The sequence below is a fragment of the Aulonocara stuartgranti genome (genome assembly GCF_965226115.1).
Source record: "Aulonocara stuartgranti genome assembly, chromosome: 12".
NCBI lineage: Eukaryota > Metazoa > Chordata > Actinopteri > Cichliformes > Cichlidae > Aulonocara > Aulonocara stuartgranti.
This window is the reverse complement of record NC_138948.1, coordinates 22,525,991-22,549,683: the sequence shown is the minus strand read 5'-3', so window position 1 is coordinate 22,549,683 and position 23,693 is coordinate 22,525,991. Positions and strand designations below refer to the sequence as shown.

General features: G+C 39.1%; 3 protein-coding genes across 6 annotated transcripts; all 3 read left to right on the top strand.

The window, feature by feature from the left end:
• Positions 1-4,049: 4,049 nt before the first annotated feature.
• LOC309718605 (arrestin domain-containing protein 3-like) lies at positions 4,050-10,053 on the top strand. Of its 2 annotated transcripts, none has more exons than XM_082554032.1 (6): positions 4,050-4,329; positions 8,295-8,352; positions 8,436-8,583; positions 8,717-8,813; positions 8,894-9,150; positions 9,322-10,053. In XM_082554032.1, the coding sequence occupies exons 1-6, from the start codon at positions 4,074-4,076 to the stop codon at positions 9,454-9,456; spliced, it is 951 nt and encodes a 316-aa protein (XP_082410158.1). In that variant the 5' UTR covers positions 4,050-4,073; the 3' UTR covers positions 9,457-10,053. The 2 variants fall into 2 exon arrangements, with proteins under 2 accessions (XP_082410158.1, XP_082410157.1); XM_082554031.1 differs by having other exon boundaries at positions 8,436-8,613.
• A 658-nt stretch (positions 10,054-10,711) lies between these two features.
• LOC309718607 (arrestin domain-containing protein 3-like) lies at positions 10,712-14,923 on the top strand. Of its 3 annotated transcripts, none has more exons than XM_082554035.1 (7): positions 10,712-10,771; positions 11,331-11,655; positions 11,832-11,889; positions 11,970-12,117; positions 12,239-12,335; positions 12,414-12,670; positions 12,842-14,923. In XM_082554035.1, exons 2-7 carry the CDS (start codon positions 11,406-11,408, stop codon positions 12,977-12,979), a joined length of 948 nt encoding a protein of 315 aa, XP_082410161.1. In that variant the 5' UTR covers positions 10,712-10,771; positions 11,331-11,405; the 3' UTR covers positions 12,980-14,923. The 3 variants fall into 3 exon arrangements, 2 of the variants coding, with proteins under 2 accessions (XP_082410161.1, XP_082410162.1); XR_014280029.1 differs by lacking the exon at positions 10,712-10,771 and having other exon boundaries at positions 11,177-11,655; positions 12,842-13,248; positions 13,671-14,923; XM_082554036.1 differs by lacking the exon at positions 10,712-10,771 and having other exon boundaries at positions 11,177-11,457.
• Positions 14,924-19,098: 4,175 nt separating this feature from the next.
• On the top strand, positions 19,099-23,599 carry LOC309719552 (arrestin domain-containing protein 3-like; the record flags this gene model as incomplete). The annotated part of the gene is made up of 6 exons (XM_082555708.1): positions 19,099-19,179; positions 19,264-19,411; positions 19,722-19,818; positions 19,908-20,164; positions 20,324-20,505; positions 23,473-23,599. Exons 2-6 carry the CDS (start codon positions 19,268-19,270, stop codon positions 23,597-23,599), a joined length of 807 nt encoding a protein of 268 aa, XP_082411834.1. The 5' UTR covers positions 19,099-19,179; positions 19,264-19,267.
• Between the last annotated feature and the right edge of the window lie 94 nt (positions 23,600-23,693).

Below are 23,693 nucleotides of genomic sequence, written 5' to 3'. Positions count from 1 at the left end.
AAAAATAAAATAATAATAATAATAATAATAAAATATATAAAATATACAGAGTTGAATATGTGCAAAACAAGTGGCATTTATATACAGTGTGGAGTACTACGCTCTGTACTACGCTCTTGTACGGAGTGTACAAACATTTGCAGATAAATGATAGACACAGGAAATGTTTTAGCTTATTAATTAAAAAAAAATGGTATGCAAAAATAACTACAAAAATGCACAACATGAATTAAATTATCAATCAATTATGTCAATTATAGATTCTCAATAGCTTCATACATGGAACTTTGATTTAAAAAATATATTACTAAGCTTATTTGACCCATTGAAGTGTTTGTCTTGACTCAAAATCTTAATATCTTTACAGTACAAGAGAAAATAATAAATCTTTACATGTTTCTCAGGTGTCTTTGGAAATTAGCTTTGCCCAGAGGTGGTATTTCCACCTATTGTTGCTTCCAGATTTGCTGCCATTAAGCCTGGTGAGGCTGCGGGGTCTTCCCCACCTTGGACAGCTGGGGCTCAAAGTTATAGATACAGTGATATCACTTCCCTTGTCCTTGCCTATTGGATTTTATCCTGTACCCAGGATTTGACAGTTCCCCACTTCAGATCGCACTTGACATACAAGCACACAAGTGGTGACCAGTGGCCACAAGCTGCTCCACAAGGGTTCTGAGCTCCAGTTTTCATATCACCTTCAGAGTAATATGCAGGACCTGATGCTCTGCCTCAATTTAAGCAGGGGCCCTCCATTATAAGCCTCCATTTACCATCATTAAAATTAATTACTATAGAAGCTGAACTGGATCTGGTAAACAATTAAGCTAAATATAAACAGCAAGTGAAACCTCAAAAGTCACAGTTGAACAGGTTAGTGAAGGAGACAAGAAAGCTGGTCACCAGTTATTTGTTGTTGGTCATGCTCCCGTCTGGTTTGAGGTCAGTAGCCTTTCAGCAATTGTTACACAAAGTGACTCAAAGCTACATTTAAAAAAAAATTATTATTTTTTCCTTTTATTGAGTGTTTCAGGGCTAAAGTAAAAATTATTTTTACATGTTTGATTATAGAAAGTTCCATCATCTTCTGCCCTCTTTAGGTGGAGCTGGCCTGACAGGACCTGTTTTATTCCTACCGTTTACTTAGTTTGGTTTTATACATTAATTATTTTTCGTATTTTTGGCAAACTTTTATTTTGAAAAGTTCTTGCTTCCTATCTGCAGTTTTTCTGCTTTTTAAACGCCTTGGGCTTTTTCTAAAATGACCAGGAACTCTCTCCCTGATGGAAAAGGACCTCCCTCTTTCTTCTGCTTTTCACTCTTCTTTCTTTATGTATGGTACAAAGGTAGGTGGGAGAAATAAGAGGCATGGGTACTAATGGAGTGAAGCACGCTGTAATCAGGAGACTTTGAATTGGTTGAGGATGCATCTTGTGTGGGCTAATGGGCTATTGTACTCAGTGTTAAGAAAGACAAGCAGTAGAATCCATTTTGATTTGATTTTGCAGGCAATACTGTAAAGCAAAAGGATAGCCAAGTAAATGTATGCAAATATTAGGGCTAGTTTATTTGCTCATGTGTGATGACTCATTAAGGGAAAGGAGACTGTTATTTAGGTTCTTGAAAGCAACCAAACTTTTCTCCAGAATTGGACTTATAAGGAGAATTGACACAGTGAAAGGTCGGTGACTGATTAAAGAATCATTAGGAAGCAGCAATACAATGAAAATACACACACAGTACCCCAGTAAACACCAGTGAGTAAGAACACAGGCACAGAAAGAGAGAGGGCTAAGCAGAGCAAGGAAAAGCAGCTGTCAAACAAAGTAATGATGGTAATGACATTCACAATCAGAAAACAGAAGCCAGTTTTCAATTTCTTTGCTTGCTAGGTGCTGAGCCAGTATAGAATCATGAGGGTGCCCACTCTTTCCTACATGTCTACTAACAGCGTTTCAGCAACAAACAAACAGACAGAACAAAAATGAGAAAAATACGGAAATTGTTTTCTTACAGATATTCTTTTGCTTCAGTGTTTCCGGAGCCCCGCAAGGGACATAGGAGAAAAAAATTTACGCTGAACTTTTGCGAGATGTTGCAAAACTAACTCGGGATCTCGCAAAACTTTTGCGAGATCCCGAGTTTGGGATGCGGCTAAAAGTTTTGCGAGATCTCGCAAAAGTTTTGCGAGATCCCGAGTTTGTTTTGCGAGATCTCGCAAAAGTCCGTCTTAATTTTTTTTTTCTCCCATGTCCCTTGCGGGGCTCCGTAAGTGTTTCAGTCCTTTGGCTTAAGCTTCATTCTCTGATCCAGTCTTTGTTTCTTTTTTGTTGATCCAAGCAGTCATTGGCAGTCACCTGGGCTACAGCATGACTTCATACATTTGGGCTGTGTAGTTTCTTATGAAGTTAGTGTTGATGTTTAGGAATTTAGGCGTGTTTAGGCCTCTCCTCTTCTTTATCATTACACATACAGCTGTTTCTTAGAAAGGTGTTCATCTAAGCCAGGGGTGAGCAACTCCAGGCCACAAGGGCCAATGTCCTGCAGGTTTTAGATTTCACCCTGTGTAAGCACCTGAATCACATGATTAGTTCATTATCAGGCTTCTGGAGAACTTCAAGACTCGAAGAGGTAATTTAGCCATTTAAATCAGCTGTGTTGGACCAAGGAGATATCTAAAACCTGCAGGACACCGGCCCTCGAGGCCTGGAGTTGCCCACCCCTGATCTAAGCTGTTCAATTGAGTTTAGAGCAGCAACCAAACCACACATTTACATGGTTATGCAGTGGGAAAAAATGTAATTAAATTTAAAAAACAAAACACCCCACCCCCCACCCCCACCCCACCCACACGCACACACACAAATGTATAACCTGCTTAGTCTGCGCAGATTCTGATTCCCAATCAGGATGGTCAGCCCCTGCAGTCAATTTTTGTTTTAGGTGTACGTTATGGTGCTGAAATTGTCACGGTTCTGGGTCAGTGTTGACCCAGCATTTTGAGTTTCTTATATTTTGGTCTATTTTTGCATTATGGATTATTTTCTGATGTTCTGGTGCTTTCTTTATTATTATCATTATAGATCTGTTTCAGTTATTCTTGGTGAGGTATCAGTTCTTAGGTTTTGGGTTCTCATGTGTATTGCAGTTTCTGTTCAGTGTCTAGTCTGTCTCTGTGTCGTGTCTGCATCTTTGTTTAGTGGTTTCTTGTTTCCTGTCTTATTGTGAAAGTCTTTGTCTTATGTTAGTGTGTGCAGCTTAGCTCCCCCATCTCGTTAGCCCTGATCTCCCCCAGCTGTGTCTCCCTTCTGTTACCCATTCCCTGATTACCACCCTGTGTATATTAGCCCTGTGTTGTCCTCAACCCAGTGTCATGTCGTACCATCAGATTATGCCTGTGTGTTTTTTGGTCTCAGTGTTCAGTCCTCACTTCATGTTTTGTTTTCTTGCCAGCAATAAAGCTGAGGTTTTTGAGTTGCATTCCGTTTTCCGAGTCCTGCATTTGGATCCTCATCTCTGCCTGCCCGCACACAGAGCCCTGACAGAAATTTCATTTATAACCTTTTGCACATTGTATTAAGCAGCCAAAAACATGCAAATAAACTGTTATATAATAAGCACTTTGATGGATTCTTGTCTTTCTTTGGAGACATTAGATTTACATGTAACCTAGAAGACAGGGAAATTATGAAGCTATTGAGTTATGTTATGATTATTCATTTGTCAGTTATTATATACTGTACAAAACCAGTGTATTGGAGATAGACATCTTTATCTAAACAGGGACTGAAACAAGCCACCTGTGGGTTACCAGTGACAGGTGCTCTAAACCTCTGATCTTTGTCTCACCCAGATTTTTTTCTTCTCCACCCAAACACATAGCAGTCCCGATTTTTCTGCAACTAATAGGTGACACATTTTGGTCAAAATGAGGTTGCAGCTTAAATTCATGTCGTAATAAATGTGGTCAAATCAGATGTCATGATGTTAATTTTTAGGTGGAGCCTCCTGTCATGCCCCATAAATCAGTTTATCTGTGATGAGAAACACATCGCTTTTCACTCATCTCTGAAATGCCTTCGATAAAGGACTTTTATTTGACTTGTGAAACGACTAATGAAGACGGTAGTTATTCTGAAGGAGATACTATAGTGGGCACAGTTAATTTCAAACTGACAACAAATGTCAGCATTAATACCCTCACCGTAAAAGCCAAAGGAGACGCAAAGACAAAATGGACAGAAGACATAGGAGATTATCTAATGACTTTCACTTCAAAAAAGAGATATTTCAAAGTGAAGGATTACTTAATTGGTGTAACACTTAAAGGTAAGAGGTTTTACTCTCACCTTTAAAATCTGGCGAGGTTGTTGTTTTTTGTAGAATTTTATAATAAAAGCAGTTGCCCATGAAGTTAAGCGTATATGGAAATAAAGATTTGTACTGAAACAATAAGAACAACAAAAATGTTTAAATATTAAAATAATGTTAATTATAATAAATAAAGTGAGATATCAAGTAATGAAAACTAATGAAAACTGATTAAACCATGCATCCTTTTTGAGATTTGATCCATTTTGAATTTAAACAAAAATAGTACAGTGTAGTAAAAAAGTACAATTGAATATCATAAAATCCATCAATCACAACAGCAAAAAGTATAAAGGTGTAAAAAGAGAAGTCACTCCATAATTTGGCCCACAACCAAAAAAGTTATGTTTTGTGTTTTCTTGCTCCCAAAGACACATGTGTTAGGACAGCTGGTTATTCTAAATTGGCCATGGATGTGAGGAAGATGAAATGTAAGGAATAAAGTGCAGTATGAATGCATGATTACAATTTGACTTGTACTCAAAACCTCTTTTAGCAGTCAATAAAAGTAGACAAGCACTACATAAATGAAGGTATGTGCCTATCTGTTAGTACTCATGCCTTGCACTTGCAAGCACAAGTACCAACTCTGAAAGAAAATCTAAAAATGAACACAATAAAATTAATTGATTCTGAGCTTGTTAGAATAGAATAGAATAGAATTCAACTTTATTGTCATTGCACATGCACAGGTACAGGGCAACGAAATGCCGTTTGCATCCATCCAGAAGTGCTTTAGTGATATAGATATATTACAATATATATTAGCAATAGTATAGATATGTAAGTATATTACAGAAATGGGTCTATTATGGTATGTTATAATGTACACGGTATGAAGTATGTTGTGAATATTCTATAACTAAGTATGTACAGGCTGTAGTGAGTACAAGCTATGTACAGGATATGAACAGGATACAAATATGAAAAACTATACAGAATATGAAATAAATAACTTTACAGAAATCTGGGATATACAGCTATACAGAAATGGGAACTATGCAAGTTGTAAACAGTTGTAGGATTAAAGATTATTGAATGTACAGAATGATTATTTACACAGAGCTATACAGTAGTGCAGTTAAGATAAGTGAGGGTGTAGATAGTTTCTACAGAGGCTATATAAAGTGCTAGTGGTTGTGAGTGGTGGTTCACTCCATGTTATTATTGTGTTTGAGGGTACAGTTGTCCATTGTGGGGGTGTGTATGTTCAGTCCATGAGTTTAACGTGGGTCAGATGTCAGGAGGCAGAGTTCAGGAGTCTGACAGCTGTGGGGAAGAAGCTGTTCCGGTACCTGGTGGTTTTAGTCCGGAGGCTCCTGTGGCGCCTCCCAGAGGGCAGGAGGGTGAAGAGTCCATGTGATGGGTGACTGGGGTCTTTGATGATTTTCCCAGCCCTTTTCAGACACCGCTTCCTGTAGATATCTTTTATGGCAGGAAGTGGTGCTCCGGCGATGCGCTGGGCAGTTTTCACGACCCTCTGCAACGCCTTCCGGTCCGAGGCAGAGCAGTTCCCGTACCAGACTGTTATACAGTTGGTCAGGATGCTCTCGATGGTGCAACGATAGAAGTTCACCAGGATGTCTGAGGACAGGTGGTTCTTCCTCAGAGTCCTCAAGAAGAAGAGGCGCTGGTGAGCCTTCTTGACCAGCTTGGAGCAGTTGGTCGTCCAGGTGAGATCCTCGGAGATGTGGACTCCCAGGAACTTGAAGCTGCTCACACGCTCCACAGCCGTCCCCTTAATGTGGATGGGTGGATGTGGGTCAGCATTCCTCCTGTAGTCCACGATGAGCTCCTTGGTCTTCTCGGTGTTAAGCAGCAGGTTGTTTCTGTCGCACCACTCAGCCAGACGATCCACCTCCTCCCTGTAGGCGGCCTCATCGTTGTCACTGATGAGACCAATCACCGTGGTGTCATCTGCAAACTTAATGATGGTGTTGGAACCATCAGCAGGTCTGCAGTCGTGGGTGAAGAGGGAGTAGAGGAAAGGGCTCATCACACAGCCTTGTGGTACACCGGTGTTCATTGTGATGGTAGATGAGCAGTGGTTATCCAGCCGGACATGTTGGGGGCGGTTGGTCAGGAAGTCCAGTAACCATTTGCAGATGAGGGAACTGATGCCCAGGTCTGTCAGTTTCCTGATGAGTTGTGAGGGGTGGATTGTATTGAATGCTGAACTGAAGTCTATAAACAGCATTCTGGCGTAGGTGTTGTTGTTGTCCAGGTGTGAAAGGACAGAGTGCAGTGCGATGGAGACTGCATCCTCTGTGCTCCTGTTCTGGCGGTATGCGAATTGGTGGGGGTCCAGGGTGGGGGGGGGGCAGGATTTGAAGTGTGCTAGGACCAGCTGCTCTAAGCACTTAGTGATGATGGGGGTGAGTGCTACTGGGCGGTAGTCACTGAGGCAAGATGGGTTGGAGTTTTTGGGTATCGGGACGATGGAGGTGGATTTGAAGCAGGCCGGTACCACAGCGTGGGCCAAGGACAGATTGAATATGTCTGTGAGCACTCCTGCAAGCTCCCCAGAACACGCTCTGAGAACACGCCCGGGGATGCCATCGGGACCTGCAGCCTTGTGGACATTGATCCTGCTCAGCACCGCTCCTACATCGGTGGGGGAGACAGTCATAGGTTGGTGGTCTGGCGTCATGTCTGCTTTGGTTGTGGTTGTGGGGTTCCCTCGCTCAAAACGAGCATAAAAGTTGTTGAGCTCGTTGAGGAAGGAGACATCAGAGGATGCGGGGGAGGGTTTGGTGGTCCTGTAGTCTGTAATGGTCTGGAGTCCTTGCCACATGCGTCGGGGGTTGGAGTTGGAGAAGTGTTCTTCTACCTTCTTTTTATAATGGTGTTTGGCTTTTTTGATGCCCTTCTTTAGATTAGCCCTGGCTGTGCTGTAGGCGTGTGCATCTCCTGACCTAAAGGCGGTGTTGCGGGCCTTCAGGAGGAGACGAACATCCCGGTTCATCCAAGGCTTCTGGTTGGGGTACATGGTGATCCGTTTCTGGGTGGTGACACTGTCTGTGGTTTCGGAGATGTAATCCAGTACAGATGAGGCGTACTGGTCCAGGTCTGTGTGGGTGAACATATTCCAGTCTGTGTTTTTAAATCTGTCCTGGAGCACTGCGTCTGTCCCCTCTGGCCACACTTTAATTGTCCTGTCCTAATTGTTGATCTCAAGACAGATGAAAAGAGAGTTTGTAGGTTCACAAGATTATGGATGCCATTTTAGGGAGCTGAGGAAACATGCAAGTACCACAAATATGCAATTATTCCTAACACTGCTTTAAATGCACGGACTAGTTTCCAAGAAGCACATTTTGTACCCGCATGTTTGTTGTGATTATTTTTTAATTAATGATAAAACGTGAGGGCAATTTTTAATGGTTGCAATGTTTGTAAATGGTTATAATAAATTCCAAAAGTTCCAGTACTGTCTTCCCATTTTCACTTATATTTAATTAATTATGACTGTTATAATTTCATGTCTTACATGACACATGACATGCTATTCTGTGACAGCAAATGTTTTTCCTCTAAAAATGAGTGTTAAAAAACATTAAAAAAATACACTCTTCCTGCTCTCTGAAACATTAACTAAGGATTAATCATCCATTTATTAATGTCAGACAAGCTATTTATAGATTGTAAATTTATCTGTAGTGTAGTTTGTTGGAAACACTTAAGAGGTCATTCTTGACCTTGGTCAGTTTTGACTCTTAAATACTGTGAAAGCATGAAATATGAACTGTATGTAAGGGTTAACTTGTATTTTGTAGTTACTCGAATAGTGTTGCAGATATAAACAAAACACTACATTCAAAGAATATGTATGTAAATATTAATGATCAGCAGTAAACTGTAAATATAGTTGTATGTCTTTTAAGAAGCTGACATTTTTAAAAGTGTTTAGCTTTATCTTGCAGGGACTTCACTTCCCAAAGGGGTCCACACTTTTGAATTCAGGCTCAAACTCCCAGAGGGGTAAGTGGGAATTTAATATTCATTAACATTTTATCTTCTTTTTTTGGCAAATGTACACTTTCCACACTGGTTTTGTTTTACAGGAGCATGCCTTCATCCTTCAAGGGGGAAAATGGAAAAATTGTGTACATGCTTGAAGCAAAGATATCCAAGAGCTGGTGGTGGCCTTCTAAAGTTAAACGAGAGATCAACTTCATTTCCAAGACATTTCAGCAGTTTTGGGAAGGGATGGTAAACACTGCACTGATAAGTGTTAGAAATGTAACGTGTGCTAAATGAAAAGTGTTTGGTATAAAAGAAATCACATTAAAAATCACAGGCAATAAATCATAAAAATCTTCTCTGTCGATGTGGTTTTTCATAGAGTCCACAATCTGGTACAGTGAGTAAAAACATAGGTGGGCTCTCCCGGGGATGGGTCCAAATGTCTGCTACCATTGAGAGGAATGTTTGCACTCCAGGTAAAATAAAGGTTCAAGTTGCACGGCAAATATTGATAGATTTAAAAATGCAGTTCAATGTTCTGATTTGATTTTGACAGGTGAAACTTTATCTGTTGTTGCCAAAATCTGCAACTCCTCTTCAAAGAACACGAGGCCCAAATTCAAGCTTGAACAAAATACAGTGTACCGCAGCAAGTACCACACTAAGAACTCACTGATAATTCTGTTCAAAGAGGTCGGGGCCACTGTCAGTCCAAACTCAGAGCAAACTGTCTCCTGCCAGTTGAAGATTCCTGATGATGCCATCTCCACTATCCATAACTGTGAAATCATCTCAGTTGAATATTACATAAAGGTATTAAACAATTTCTTGGTGACATCACATCCCCTCAGAAATAAAACTGCATTTTTTGTAAACATGTGTGAATAAATATGCTACATGTGAAATGTGTGTCTGAACTATGTATAAATTAGAACACATAATAATAATTCTTTACAAGTTTCTCAATCTCTGACTGTTTCCCAGGTGTATCTGGACATTAGCTTTGCCGTTGACCCAGAGGTGGTGCTTTCACTGGTCATCGTTCCTTCCAGATTTGCAGCCATTCAGCCTGGTGAGGCTGTGGGGGCTTACCCACCTGGGAAAAGGGCGCAGACATAACGAGCTGGGGAAACCATGGAATAAAACACAAGGAAAAGAAACTAGGCATAGGAACTCACAGATACAGGACGGGGACACAGGGGGTAAAGACACGGGGGGAAATCTAATAAACTAAACTGAACAACCGAGGAACCATGGAATAAATAATGAACAAAATACAAAAACACAAGAAAACTAAGAATGCTGGGTCAAAATGACCCAGGACAATGACATTTATTGAGTGTATGCAGGGTAAATTAAAAGAGTAATCTGACATGTTTAATTATAGAAATGTCCAGTAATAGTTGCAACTTTTTATATATTTTGCATATTTTTATTTTGAAAAGTTGTGACTTCCTACTACAGTTTCCTAAACAAAGCAATTATCAACACCTGCTTACTCTGTATAAAAGATGATGTGCCAGCAGCAGAGAAAGGGGAAGCATCAAAATGGAAAGAACTGACGGATGCTGGGGGAACTGGTGTGGCATGGGCATGGGCATGGGGAAGGCATTCCCCAGTGAGACACAACAGTTAAAAGACTGGTTGCTGTGATGGGTTCCAAAGCATTTGTCTTAAGACCCCTGCACCTGTGCACTTAATGTACAACAATGGACTGCTAGCTTGATTTTATTTTTTGCTGTTTTTAACTGCCTTCGGCTTTTTCTGATATTATAAATAAATCAAATGTTTTTAACTGCTACACTGTGTTTTTGTACTCTTTGGCTACCATCCCTTTCTGTTAGCAGCTTTACTCACTGGACTTATTCGAAGAACTGACACAGTGAAAGGTCGGTGACTGATTAAGGAATCATTAGGAGGCAACAATACAATATAAATACACACACAGTACCCCAGTAAACACCAGTGAAGAAGAACACGCAGCACAGATAGAGAGAGGGCTAAGCAGAGCAAGGAACAAGTTGGCAAGGGAGACCAGAGAGGCAGGTGAAGATAGGACAAGCTGAGAATACTCATGCTGTATTGCTGAGACGGTTTCAAAAATAAAGTACTTCCCCTGAGAGACGATTATGGCTTCTTTCTCTCTCCATTTAGGTGTCAATGTTTTTGAGGAGGTTTATGTATTTATTCTGTTATTAATCTGATTGCAAATACATTTTCCTAATCGCTACTCTGGTCTCTGTACTCCTTGGTTGCCTTTCCTTTATTTAGCTGCTACCGATTAAAAAACGGTGTGTTAAAAAAAAAAAAAAACTTTTATACACCTCTCCCTCTTTTTCACATTACACAGACAGCCGTTTCTCGGAAAGGCAGCGGTGTTCACTTAAGTTGTTCATCTGGGTTCAGAGCAGCGACCAAACCGCACGCACACATGGTAACGCTGCTCACACAAATCACACAAGTGTATAACCTACTTTTCCCTCATTTACGTATTTTTTGACTTGCAAATGTGGATGACCAAACTCTGCAGTGAAGTTTTACTTTAGATGTGCATTATGGTGTTGAAATTGCACTTATATGCTTGCTTACAATTCTTGAATGAGCAGCAATAACGTAAATAAGCTCTTATGTAACGAGCACGTTATTTATTTTTATTGAAGACATATTTACATGTACCCTAAACTACAGGAGGGAGTATTAACAGATTGTTGAGTAGTGTTATGGTTATTTATTTATTTTTTGTCAGCGATCATATACAAACACAGTCTTCTTAGCGAGATGTATGAATCTTTCAGTACGACCGTGACTTCGATTTAACGAGTTCATGTTCAGCACTATTCAGTAGGCTAGTCTATTTGCTAAACTACGTAAATTGCAATAAGTTTTCAAATGTTTCATTATACTGTATATCATACTTAAATCAATGCGTGGAGCATCTCATCTCTTAACTTTTGTTATTATCTGAAATCATAAGTCACGATGTCACTCTTTAGGCGGAGCCTCCCGTCATGCACCTTAAATCGGTCTATCGGTGCTAAGAAACGCATCGTCTTCAACTCAGCTCGGAAATGTCCTCGATGAAGGACTTAAACGTGACCTTTGAAGCTATCAACGAAGACGGTAGTTATTCTGAAGGAGATACTATAGTGGGCAGTGTTAGTTTCAGGCTGACAAAAGAGGTTAAAGTTAAGAGCCTTTCTGTAAAAGCCAAAGGAGACGTCAAGGCAGAATGGACAGAAGGAACAGGATATTTCCAGATTACCCACACTGCAAAAAGGAGATATTTTAAAGTGAAGGAGTACTTAATTGCAAGAAATGGTAAAGGTGAGAGGCTTTAACACACTTGGAAGAATGCAAGGGTTAAATTGTGCAGCCGACATAAAGAAAACACTACATTTAAGGAATATAACCTGGCTTCAATGATCAGCAGTAAATTGTAAGTATATCACTGTAGCTCTGTGACAAAGCCGACATTTGCTGACCGTTTCTTGCAGGCACTGTACTTCCCAAAGGGGTCCACACGTTTAGGTTCGGGCTCAAAATCCCAGAGGGGTAAGTGGGAATTTGAATTATTAATACTGTCATACGATGCTTTGGCAAATGCATACATTTCCCACTGGTTTTGTTTACAGGAGCATGCCTTCATCCTTCAAGGGGGTATATGGAAAAATTGTGTACATGTTTGAAGCAAAGATGTCCAGGAGCTGGTGGTGGCCTTCTAAAGTTAAAAAGAAGATCAACTTCATTTCCAAGACGTTTCAACAGTTTTGGGAAGTGATGGTAAACACTGCACTGATACGTGCTATAAATGTGATATTTGGAAAGTGCTTTGTGAAAAAACTCACATTAAAAATCACACGCATTAAATTGTAAACATGTTTGTCTATGTGGTCTGTCATAGCATCCACAATCTGGTACAGTGAGTAAAAACATAGGTGGGCTCTCCCAGGGACGGGTCCAAATGTCTGCTACCACTGACAGGAATGTTTGCACTCCAGGTACAGTAACTTCACGCTGCGCAGCGAGTGTTGATAGATTTAAAAATGCAGTTTAATGTTCTGATTTGATTTTTACAGGTGAAACTATATCTGTTGTTGCCAAAATCTGCAACTCCTCTTCCAAGAACACGAGGCCCAAATTCAAACTTGAACAAAAAACAGTATTTCGCTGCAATGAGTCTACTAAGAAGTGGGTGATGAATCTGTTCAAAGAGGTCGGGGAAACTATCAGTCCAAACTCAGAGCGAACTGTCTCCTGCCAGTTGAAGATTCCTGATGATGCCATCTCCACTATCCATAACTGTGAAATCATCTCAGTTGAATATTACATAAAGGTATGAAACAATTTCTTGGTGACATCACATCCCCTCAGAAATAAAACTGCTTTGTTTCTAAACATGTGTGAATAAATATGCTACATGGGAAATGTGTGTCTCAACTATGTATTAATTAGAACAGATAATAATAATTCTTTACAAGTTTCTCAATTTCTGACTGTTTCCCAGGTGTATCTGGACATTAGCTTTGCCTTTGACCCAGAGGTGGTGTTTCCACTGGTCATCGTTCCTTCCAGATGTGCAGCCATTCAGCCTGGTGAGGCTGTGGGGCCTCACCCACCTGGGACAACTGTGGTCACAAGTTAAAGCAACTTCGCTTCCCCTGCCTTCCACACTGGATTTGGCTCTGAGCCCAAAGTGTCAGGTCACTACCCCACCCCAGATGCTACTCAGCATGATAATATAACAAGTGGCAATTCTAACTAGTGGTCACACGGTGCTACTGCACAGGGGATTTCAGCTCCAGTTTTTAAAGCACCTTTAATGCAACATCCAGGTCCTACTCTGACTACTTTTCTACAGGGGGAACAACCTCCATTATATACGTCCATTTACCAGCATCAAAATGAAACACTGTGAGTGTAAGTGAATGGGCCAAATATTAATAGCAGGGGACACCTCAAAAGTCACAGTTGGGTATGGGTTAAACAGGGTTCAGAAGGCAGAATCATAAAGCTGCCCCCTTCTTGTTGATGATCAACTGGCAGGACAGAAGAGGCCTTCCAGCTGTTGTCCCACAAAGGAATTAAATGTGTTATACAAAAACTGTGTTTTTAATATTTAATATTTTGGAGGGAAAATAAGACTAACTGGACAAATCATGAATGTGTTCAGTTGCAGAAAGTTTCTATGTCCTATACCCTATTTAGACGTAGCTGGCCATATACTATACCAAGTAATCAGAGCTGTACCCCAAAACTGTGACTTTTAAAGGGCCTGAAAAATGGGACTGGGGGTTAAATCATGTGACTGAGCAGTTTTCACCTCTTGATATCAGTAGGGTAACCAGAGACACAAGAAGTGACAGAACAAACAATAAGAGAAGTAAGTGATTTTCCTTTAGTCAGTCTTCTACTCTCTATACTCCACATAACAATTTGTTTAACAACAGACATGTTTTTAATTATAGATCACATTTTTATATTTGTTATTATAATTTTGCTTGTTTTTTCAGTGTTTTGAAAACTGGAATGTAAATGCATTGTCTGTTGTTTTAAATATATATAAAAAACAATGTCACATATAATTTGTGTTTATGCTTAGAGATTTGAGGTGAAAGGTCTGTTTAGCAGTGTTATCCTTAGGAGTATGCTGCACTTTACTTTGAAAAATATTGAATTGTTTATGTTGTTCTATGTATGGTGGCATATCAAATTCTTGAGGCAAAACACTTAGCATTACTCCTAGCTTATGGTTTTCGTGATGACCAACATGGTCTCTGTTAAACTACTTACTGTTTTATACTGCAATGCCTTCACTGTCAGCTGAAACAGACTCAGAAGCACTTTTCACATCTGATTACTGTCAATGGGAAGCTTTTGTTTTGAAAAATTGCTGATAAAATCTTATAACTGAGAGCTTTCATTATTAAAATTAGATGTTTCTGAGCACTGTGATCATAGCATGACAGCATCTTGATAACATCCAATAAAATAACTTGATGGATGGTTAAAGGAATAAACTGCCACCAGGTGAATGTCTAAACTTGGATGTATGTGTCACAGTGCTATCAAAGGGATAGAGGGTCATTCCTCAACCTGCACAGCAGCTGAAATGTAATGTGTTATCGTAATGTACATGAAACAAAGAAGCTTTATAGAAGGTTTTTGGTTATAATATAATGATTACTTATTAGTCAAAGCTGAAAAAATCAAGAGTAAAGCCTCTAATATATTGTAGAAAATCAGCGGTTGCCTTCTGTGGTAAAACAGTTATTTCCTAAGATGAATTGGAACAAATTGGAATATTAAAACATTATGAAAATGCAAACGGTTAATTGGATTTTTTGATGAATCCAGGGGGACAAACACATTTTGGCTGTGTGTGATGAGAGAAGAGATTGGTTTGCCCTGAGCAATAGTATAGCAAGTTGCCATAGATAAATGCTGGACTTAAGAAGATTGTAGCATAAAGGTGAGATATATTGCTTTTAAGAGCTTTGAACAGTGGTGATGACCATTTTTACCGCACACAACATGTCAGTAACACTCTGCCATTATATGCACAATTTAACCAAGCAGGGGCGTGGGGAGGGAGAGAGCGAGCGAGCATGGAAAAAACATCTCGCCAGCACAAAAGTAGCTACGATAGGTAACAGAGAACTGCACAAGAGTTTAGACTCAGAATAAAAACACTGTAAAGAACGTTTTGACTCATCTACACATGTTAGAGCAGGTCGGTCATTGTGAGTGCTTGCATTTATTTATGTCCTTCCGTTTTTGCTCTGAGCTCATAGTTTTCCACTGCTGCCTCTTTGGGAGATGCACCAATGTGTTTTCTCACACCTCTGTGTGTTTGTACATTTCATCATACAAAAGTGGTAAGTGTGGTCAGAGATTTAGGGGGCAGGTTGTTCTACTTTCCATTGTTTGCCTCACTTTTAACACATTTAGGAAGAGTGTTACCTTTTCCATTAAAGACGATCACTGATTTGTTAAGACATTGTTTTTTCTTTTCTTTTCTCCACTTCCAACGAGAGTTACACTAGGTAATAATGTCAAGAATAATGCTACATACTACTTTTATAACATACGTTACGCCCTACTGTGGGAACTATTTAAGAAAAACCATCAAAAAACCACTGAATGCCCACACGTCAACTTGCCCTACATGCGATGCATGCAAGGAGCAGTTAGGAAACCACAATAACTTACCGCAGCATTTCATCTCCTGTGGGGAAACAAAAAACAAGGTTAGGTCACACTACAGACTGACAGTTGGTTCCCATCTATTGAGCGATACTAACCAGTATAAATACTAAAAACAGCCAGGCAGTCTGAAGCAGCAGTCTGGTGTGAAAATCAGAAAACTGGAATATATTTATAAACACAATCACAAAGCTCACAGGGGGTATTCCTCCTGCTTTACCAAACTTTACCAAAACTGTCCTAAAGATTAAACACAGCGCTCAATACTAAGCACCATATTGACTCAGACCTAACACTGTTATCTTTGCCCTACCTCTTTAGCAATGGACCACTCTAGTCCAGTCACGCCACCAATCTCAACAAAGGATTTCCATCAAATACTGACACCTCAAATTAAGAAATCCTAACTGCTTGCACTCGCCTATGGGTAGCGCTAACTCCTAGATTCCAGCTCTCACACAACTAATTAATTAATAATCTACTTATAATTTTATCTGTTGGAAATCCACCACTAGATGGAGACAAATAGGTGAGAAAAAGCAAATGTTTGTACTGGATGTTTGTAGAGGATGCTGAGTATTTTTTTATTTAGCCTCAGAGCTTTGTGAAAGTGAGTAACTTGTATGTAAATGAGGAAATATATGTACAACAATCAGAGCTTAGAGAAGGATAATATATAGTTTCAAATGTGGGCTGCGTAAAATGATGTGTTTCTTAGTCTGTATATGCATGCAGAAATGAGTTTTGTATGTGACTCACATATTTATTATATGCATGACTAGGGGAATTTAATTCAGCTGTGTTTCACTGAATCGTGTTTCTGATAAAAGAAACCAGAACATCAACAGTATTGTGATGATCATCACCATTTACAAGTGGTAAGCGCTGTGTATGGAAATTAATATTTTAAGCTATTACATAATTTAGTATTCCTTGACGTTCTTTTACTAACCATTTTGTGCTTGCAAAATTTATCAATTTCGATGCTTGTCTCCATTTTCGAACTGAAGATGTGAACTTAAGCAGTAGATCAATGGCTTACAATGGATTGGACTGTGGAGAGGACAAATACATACATTTGAAGGCTGACAGCATCTGGTATATACACAACTTTGGATAAACTGGGCTGTTTAAAAGGCCATTTGTATAAACTGCCCCTTTAAACAGCCCAGAGGAAGAGACATCTGTGTAACTGGTAGAGTCTAAAAACCCAAGCACAATACTACTATTATTATTATTATTATTATTATTATTATTATTATTATTATTATTATTAATAATAATAATAATAATAATAATAATAATAATAATAATAAAGTCAGCAATAAGTAGGATACCTACTGTTTTACCTACATGTTTTCTTAGTTACTGATGTTTAGAGAGGCCACACTTGTTATGGTTCACAGGAGTTGAGGAGTGAGCGATGAAAGTGATGCTACGGTATTTCTCTGCACTGGTTGTTTGCTGCTCTATGAGTTCAGCAGAAGAAGGTGAACCCACAGCTGAGAGTGGTTCCCTAGTGGGTGGGGGGATCATATTTCAGGTTCAATATTATAGTTACGTTCTTCCTAGTCTGAACCTCAGACAAGAACTGGCCAGAAGAATTGAGCTTTTTGAAGTTCTGCTTAGAGAACTAAGACAGAAACACCATCACCTGTATCTCACAACACATCTTAATGATTTGCCTTCTCAGTGTTGCCATAATATTTTCGAGACAGGGAGGAAGCAAAACTGATTAGACTAAACACTAGACGAGAGGCCATCAAAATAAAACGGGAAACATGAGACAGACTAAGACACCGACTTGACACTGAGACCAGGACACATGACTGACAGGGGGTCATAGGAGATGTACGAACATGTGAACATGGGGCACAGTAACAGAAACCTAAAGACTAGAAACTAAGGATATAACACACAGTAGCAGATCAGTAGGGAGCACTAAAACCACGAATAACACTAAATTAAATAATATAAATTAATAAACACACACACACACACACACACACACACACACACACACACACACAAAATAATTTACACTAAAATCTACACTGCAATCTGGAAGAGTTAAATTGTTTCGACTGATTTTTTTTTTTTTTTTTTTAACCGTTCAGACCAAACTGCATGCAGACTTTCTTAGAAACAAGTCTTTTCCCGCATAATCACGGGCGAGCCAAAATCAGTCCACGTCTCAGAATTCAGCGCAATTCGGCACAAAGGACACGATGGTTTCGTTTCAACACCCAAATGGGACGAATCTGAATCATTGCTGACGAAACAAAACAAACTCTCTCTGCTGAATGGGACGGAATATCTCCGAATAATCATACCGATACCCAATGCTTTTGCCCAGTCTGACTCCGACGAGTGATTTTGGTGATGCAAAAGTTTATAAGAGCATCCTTCAATTTTCTTAGCCCGGGGTTGGAGCCTATCGCTGTTGTCACGGGGTGAAATTTGCAATACTCTATACAGTTTTTGATTGATCGCTAGTCCATTACAGATGGACTAGCGATCAATTACCAGTACATCATAAGCATATTTTAATAGGTTTCGGGGTTTTACTGGAATATACTTTAAAAACCTGCCAATTTGCTGTGAATGTGATCTTCTTCTTGTGAACATCGTTTGTGGCCTGGTAGTTTTTCTCACATCACCCTAAACTGCGTAAATATATGACGTTTCTCTTTATATGATATTTAGATGTTGTGATATTGGGTAGAATCATAAATTACGATCTCACTCTTTAGGCGGAGCTTCCTGTCATATCTTGCTTCAGTTTATTAGTTCCTAGAAAAACGCTCTGCATTTCACTCGGCTCTGAAATGTCTCCGATAAAGAACTTAAATGTGACTTTTGAAACAATCAGTGACAACAGCAGTTATTCTGAAGGCGATACTATAGTGGGTACAGTCAGTTTCAGACTGACAAAAGAAGTCAAAGTCAAGAGCGTTTATGTAAAAGCCAAAGGGGACGCTAACGTAGAATGGACAGAAGTAGGTGTACCTGTCGAGAGACTGCAAAGTGCGCGCAGGAGATATTTCAAAGTGAAGGAATACTTGGTTGCAGAAAACGATGAAGGTAGGATGTCAAAGTCAAACAGAGTTTGTTGTACTTAAAGGTGTTTGTAGCTATGAAATTTATCAGGAAATTTGGCAATGTGTTGTATTAAAAAGCAAAATTGCTACAGTTAGATTCCTTACTTTAAAAAAAAAAGTTTTTTTTTTCTTTTTATGAAGTGAAGAGTCTGAGGAAAGATATATCCCAAAATAATAAGAACAAAAATCTAAATAAATAAATGAATAAATAAAGACATGTTATCGAGGTGTGCATGATAGGATTCCAGGTCAAACCACAAAAAAGATTGAACTAATTCAAGTTGGTTAACTTGTCTTTTATTATCTGTTATTGGCAGCTATAGTTAAAAAATATTAACACTTTTATCTGTAATTCCAAACAAAACAAAAGCCAGACAAAAGGAAGTATCAATGGGTTAAATAGTGTAGCAGAGATAAAGAAAACAGTTAACTTTGAGAATATGAGATTGAGATCAAATGTTAATCAAACGACTCTTGCAGGGACTGTTCTTCCAAAAAGAGTGCACATCTTTAAGTTCAGGCTCAAAATCCCAGAGGGGTAAGTGAGAATTTGCAGCATCCAACATTAATACATATCTTGCTTTTGCAAATGAATGCATTCCTAATTAGTTCTGTTATACAGAAGGATGCCTTCGTCCTTTAAGGGAAAACATGGAAATATTGTCTACACCTTTGAAGCCAAGGTATCTAGGAGATGGCGACTGCCTTCGAAAGTGCTAAAAGAGATCAACTTTGTGTCAAAGTCCTGTCCACACACTCCTCAAATGATGGTAAACACTAGAGTGACATGTGTTAAACATCAGATTTTTGGAAAATGTGTTCTAACTATTCAATAAAAAATGTTTCAGATTCAAAAACCTGAATTACCTTTTACACTTTAAAGTTTTTTGTTTATACATCTTGGGGATAGTCATCAGTTCAAACATACCAACAGTGCAAATGTAACATACAAGAGAATTCAGCGTTGATTACCTGGACTAGATCTGAAGTCTAAAAACAACATTGAGGTATTTTCTTCTGCATTTTCTCCACATGAGGCATTTAGTTGATCTGGAAAAATGTTTATTTGGTTTGTTATAGTGTCCACAGTCCAGTTCAGTGCGTAAAAAGATGAGTGGTCTCTGCAAGGGACAGGTCCAGATCTGTGCTACCATTAACAGAGGAGTTTGTTCTCCAGGTAAAGTATCTGCAACGTGCTCTAGCAAATGTTGATAGACTAAAAAAAAAAAAAAAATGCAGCTTATTGTTAATATTTGCTTTTGACAGGTGAAACCTTGTCTGTTGTCGCCAAAATCTGCAACTCCTCTTCCAGGAACACAAGGCTCAAATTCAAACTTCAGCAGGTAACTGTGTACAGTTGCCAGGACAACACTAATAGCAGCAAGGAAACGCTGTTCAAAATGGTCGGAGACACTATCCGTCCAAACTCAGAGCAAACTGCCTCCTGCCAGCTGAAAGTTCCCAGCGATGCCATTCCCACCCTCCATAACTGTGAAATCATCTCAGTTGAATATTACATAAAGGTATGAAACAATACATGATTTGTATTACCTCAGAAATGAACCTGCTTTTTTGCAAACATTTGTGGATAAATAATAAAAAGTAAATATGTGTCTTAACACAACATCTTTATTGCAGATTATAATGCTTTACAAGTTTCTTCATCTCTGACTGTTTCCCAGGTGTATCTGGACGTTAGTTTTGCCCTTGACCCAGAGGTGGTGTTTCCACTGGTCATCCTTCCTTCTAAATTTGCTCCAGCTCAGAGTCGTGAGGCTGTGGGGCCTGAGACAGTTGAGTCTCCAGCTTACAGCGAGTTCACATCCTCTACTTTCACCACTGGATTGGATCCTATACTCACAGGGTCAGGTGTTTATCAATACCCCACCCCAGATCCCACTCAGCATGCAAATATAACAAGTGATTATAACCAGTGGCCACAAGGAGCTGCTTCACAGGGTTCAGTTCCAGCTTTCATAGCACCATCTGTGCAACATCCAGGCCCTACTGCTCTCCATGGAGAAGAACCTCCACTATATTTGTCCATTTACCAGCATCAGAATGAATGAATGACTGTAGAAGCTGAACTGGATTTATTAAGCGAATAAGCCTTAAATAAACTGTAAGCAATTTCTTTAGACACTTGGATAATTGTTCAGACATTTTTTCGTACTGAGAATGTTACCTTGAAATGAACTGAATATACTTTTTGGGATTCCTAACCTGGATAATTGAGCATGTGTCAAGACATTTTGTAAATCCTACATATGAATATATTCCTGGTCCCAGACTGTCTCAAGATGTACCATAATGTTTCTGACTTTTTGTGGGTAACATGTATCGGAAAATGTGACATAGAGCTGGGCTTTTAGGAGTTATGGTGAACAACTCCAGTCCAATTGACATCCTCCACTGATGTTGCTTTTTTTATTTTTTGTTTTTTCAAAGGCCAAAACATGCATTGCCTACTTTTTGTGCTAGTATTGTGTTTGCGTCCCCCATTGAAGATAAAAATAAATATAAGCTTATTAAAGTTTGATAAAACTGAATATTTTAACATTTAATTTAGATCTTTATTCATTCATGTTGATTCATTGGTTCATATGTGCAACAAACTTTTTTGTTCTTTTTACCAAAACATGTTTTATACCCAAGCTTAAAGATCATTAAGTAGGAAATAATTTTGAATCATAAGCCTGACATTTATCAGCTGAAAACAGGACAAAAAATGTTTTGCTCCAGCTGTTTTTATGTGCAGGGAGTAGGGAATTTTATCCCGATAGCATCCTATGTGGTGAATCTTTACAGAGAAAAACACCACATAACCATTCAGCCCCACAAACATTCCTCAAAGACTTGTTGTCTTGCTAAAACAGATTTACACCCCTTTAAACCTAATTAGTATTCCATGGAGTCGTAGCACCTTGGTTGCAGGCAATAACTCATGTGTGCCACAGTGGCAAACATTGCATGTTTATCAGTAAAGGTGGTATCGGTTGCAATGGTTTTCTAGTGGAAGGAGAAACTGTACTGTTAGCATTTGTAAAAAGGTCTGCCAGTCATGGGTGGAGAATAGGGACAGCACTTGTAAGAGTGATCTTGAATAGTTTAAACTCCTCTGGACAGTTGTGAAGCATTTCATTGCAAACAAAGAAATCTAAATGATACTTAAACATTTCATTCCTCCTTAAGAGGATTAAAAAGTGTCACATGGTCACTATTTATTGTATTTATTGCTCATCTATTGATATTGTGAATGCTTAGCTCCTCCCACCTGCTGCTGTTGCTCAGACAACACAAGCACATGACCATAGGATAGGCTACTTTCGCCTGCCACCAAAATGGGAAAAGTGCTACTGAACGTCTGTTTTTTCCTCTTCATCATTTTCAAAGGTAACATGTGTCGCTGTTTACCTCAGTAATATAGCTGTTATTTTTAAAAAACAGTTTTAATTTTAGCTGTTCGAACTGTTGTAAACATTTCTTAAGTAGCTGAAAGGCATTTTGCAAGTGCTGCCCCCGCGACCCGGCCTTGGATAAAGCGGATGAAGATGGATGGATGGATGGATGGATGGATGGATGGATGAAGCTGATAAAAGAGATAATAAATTTAATCTGTCTATACAAACAAAAACTGTGGGTGAGAAGTTTAAGGTCATGCCCAAAATTTCTTGTTTTCACTGAAAGCTCGTACATATATTGATAAAAAACGCTGACAGGGTTTGAACCATTGATTTTTACGTTAAAATGTTTTAGTTTTGTCAAACTATCATATGTTCGCAGCATTCATGCTCTTCCAGACCTTTTTTTATTGTAGCTGTAACTTTGTTGAAGTAATGTGGATACATTTCATTCCTTTCTATGCGCCCTGGGACTGGCTTTGTTCTGTTATGTGTGGGTTCAGACAAAGATCATAGCTTACAGCAGCACCCGCAGGTTGCCGGATTTCATTCCCTTGTAGATGTCAGCATTTTTGGGATCACTGCTTTTGTTAATGGTACCTAATGAATTGTGAGTTGGTTTAACAGAGAAACAGGTCTGCAGGTGTCATTTTCTCAAAAACCACCAGAATTTTGTCCTATTTGTAAAGCAAAGCAGGTGCAGTTATGACTCCTGTATTACATCAGAACTATGAAAAAACAGCAGTGTTTAAAATGAAGGGCATATTTATAGACTATAACTGATTGACACCTCTAAAGGCTTTTATTTAAACAGCTAGATTTTTTTATATGTAATAAAGTGTGAACTTCACTGCTTGGTCAGTTAGTCTTGGTTTCAAATGCATTACACATAGGTTCAGTCAGTGGTTTCAAAGCACAGCATTGCAGAGCTAAACAGATGAAGCTCCATTGCAGGATTTATCAACCTAAAACAATAACGACAACAAAAAAATAAACATGTGTTTGTTTATTTAGTTGTTTTACTGTTGAATGAAGTGCTCTTGTGTGGTTACAAACTGCATGTTGAGCCATGTTTGCCTGGATTTGCATGTGTTTGTCCACTTAAGTAGTAATGTTAATGTGGTTGACACACAGAAAATGAGTACAGCAGAGAGCAGTTGTAGGTTACCTAGATAAGGTTGTGGTTCTCTACAGGTAAGCATGTGGGCTTGGTACTGACTGCTAACCAGTTATATTACCTTGTTTTAAATAATAAAATATACAGCTTTTTGCATATCAGACATACCAAATGCATCTTTTAACACACATTTATTACATATAATTTATGGGTACTTTAATTATTTATTCTTTTATGTTTTATTTGTATGTTGTCATCCACAGAGCTGTCTGCCTTAAAGATTCAAAACAAGCTGCTGGGTAAATGTCTGCAGGTTACAGAAGGAACCGAAGGAGGTAGAGTGTCACTGGGCGAATGCAGCCCATGCTCACCTATACAGGAATGGCGTTGGCACCAAGAGAGCCAGGCTGTCAGCAACTACCACACTGGAGAATGTCTGACTGCACCAAGAGAGCAATATGAAGGTGTGCATCTGCAGCCCTGTGTCTTCAGAACTGCAAGTGGCAAGGATGGTGATAGAAGAGAGCCAGGAAG

Excerpts from the sequence above, each read along its gene's own strand:
- LOC309718605 (XM_082554031.1), top strand. The coding sequence starts at position 4,074 with ATGCCTTCGATAAAGGACTTTTATTTGACTTGTGAAACGACTAATGAA. Across the intron at positions 8,614-8,716 it reads CACTGATAAGTGTTAGAAAT|AGTCCACAATCTGGTACAGT; the intron begins GTAACGTGTGCT and ends GGTTTTTCATAG. Across the intron at positions 9,151-9,321 it reads CAGTTGAATATTACATAAAG|GTGTATCTGGACATTAGCTT; the intron begins GTATTAAACAAT and ends ACTGTTTCCCAG.
- LOC309718607 (XM_082554035.1), top strand. The coding sequence starts at position 11,406 with ATGTCCTCGATGAAGGACTTAAACGTGACCTTTGAAGCTATCAACGAA. Across the intron at positions 12,118-12,238 it reads AACAGTTTTGGGAAGTGATG|CATCCACAATCTGGTACAGT; the intron begins GTAAACACTGCA and ends GGTCTGTCATAG. Across the intron at positions 12,336-12,413 it reads CAGGAATGTTTGCACTCCAG|GTGAAACTATATCTGTTGTT; the intron begins GTACAGTAACTT and ends TGATTTTTACAG.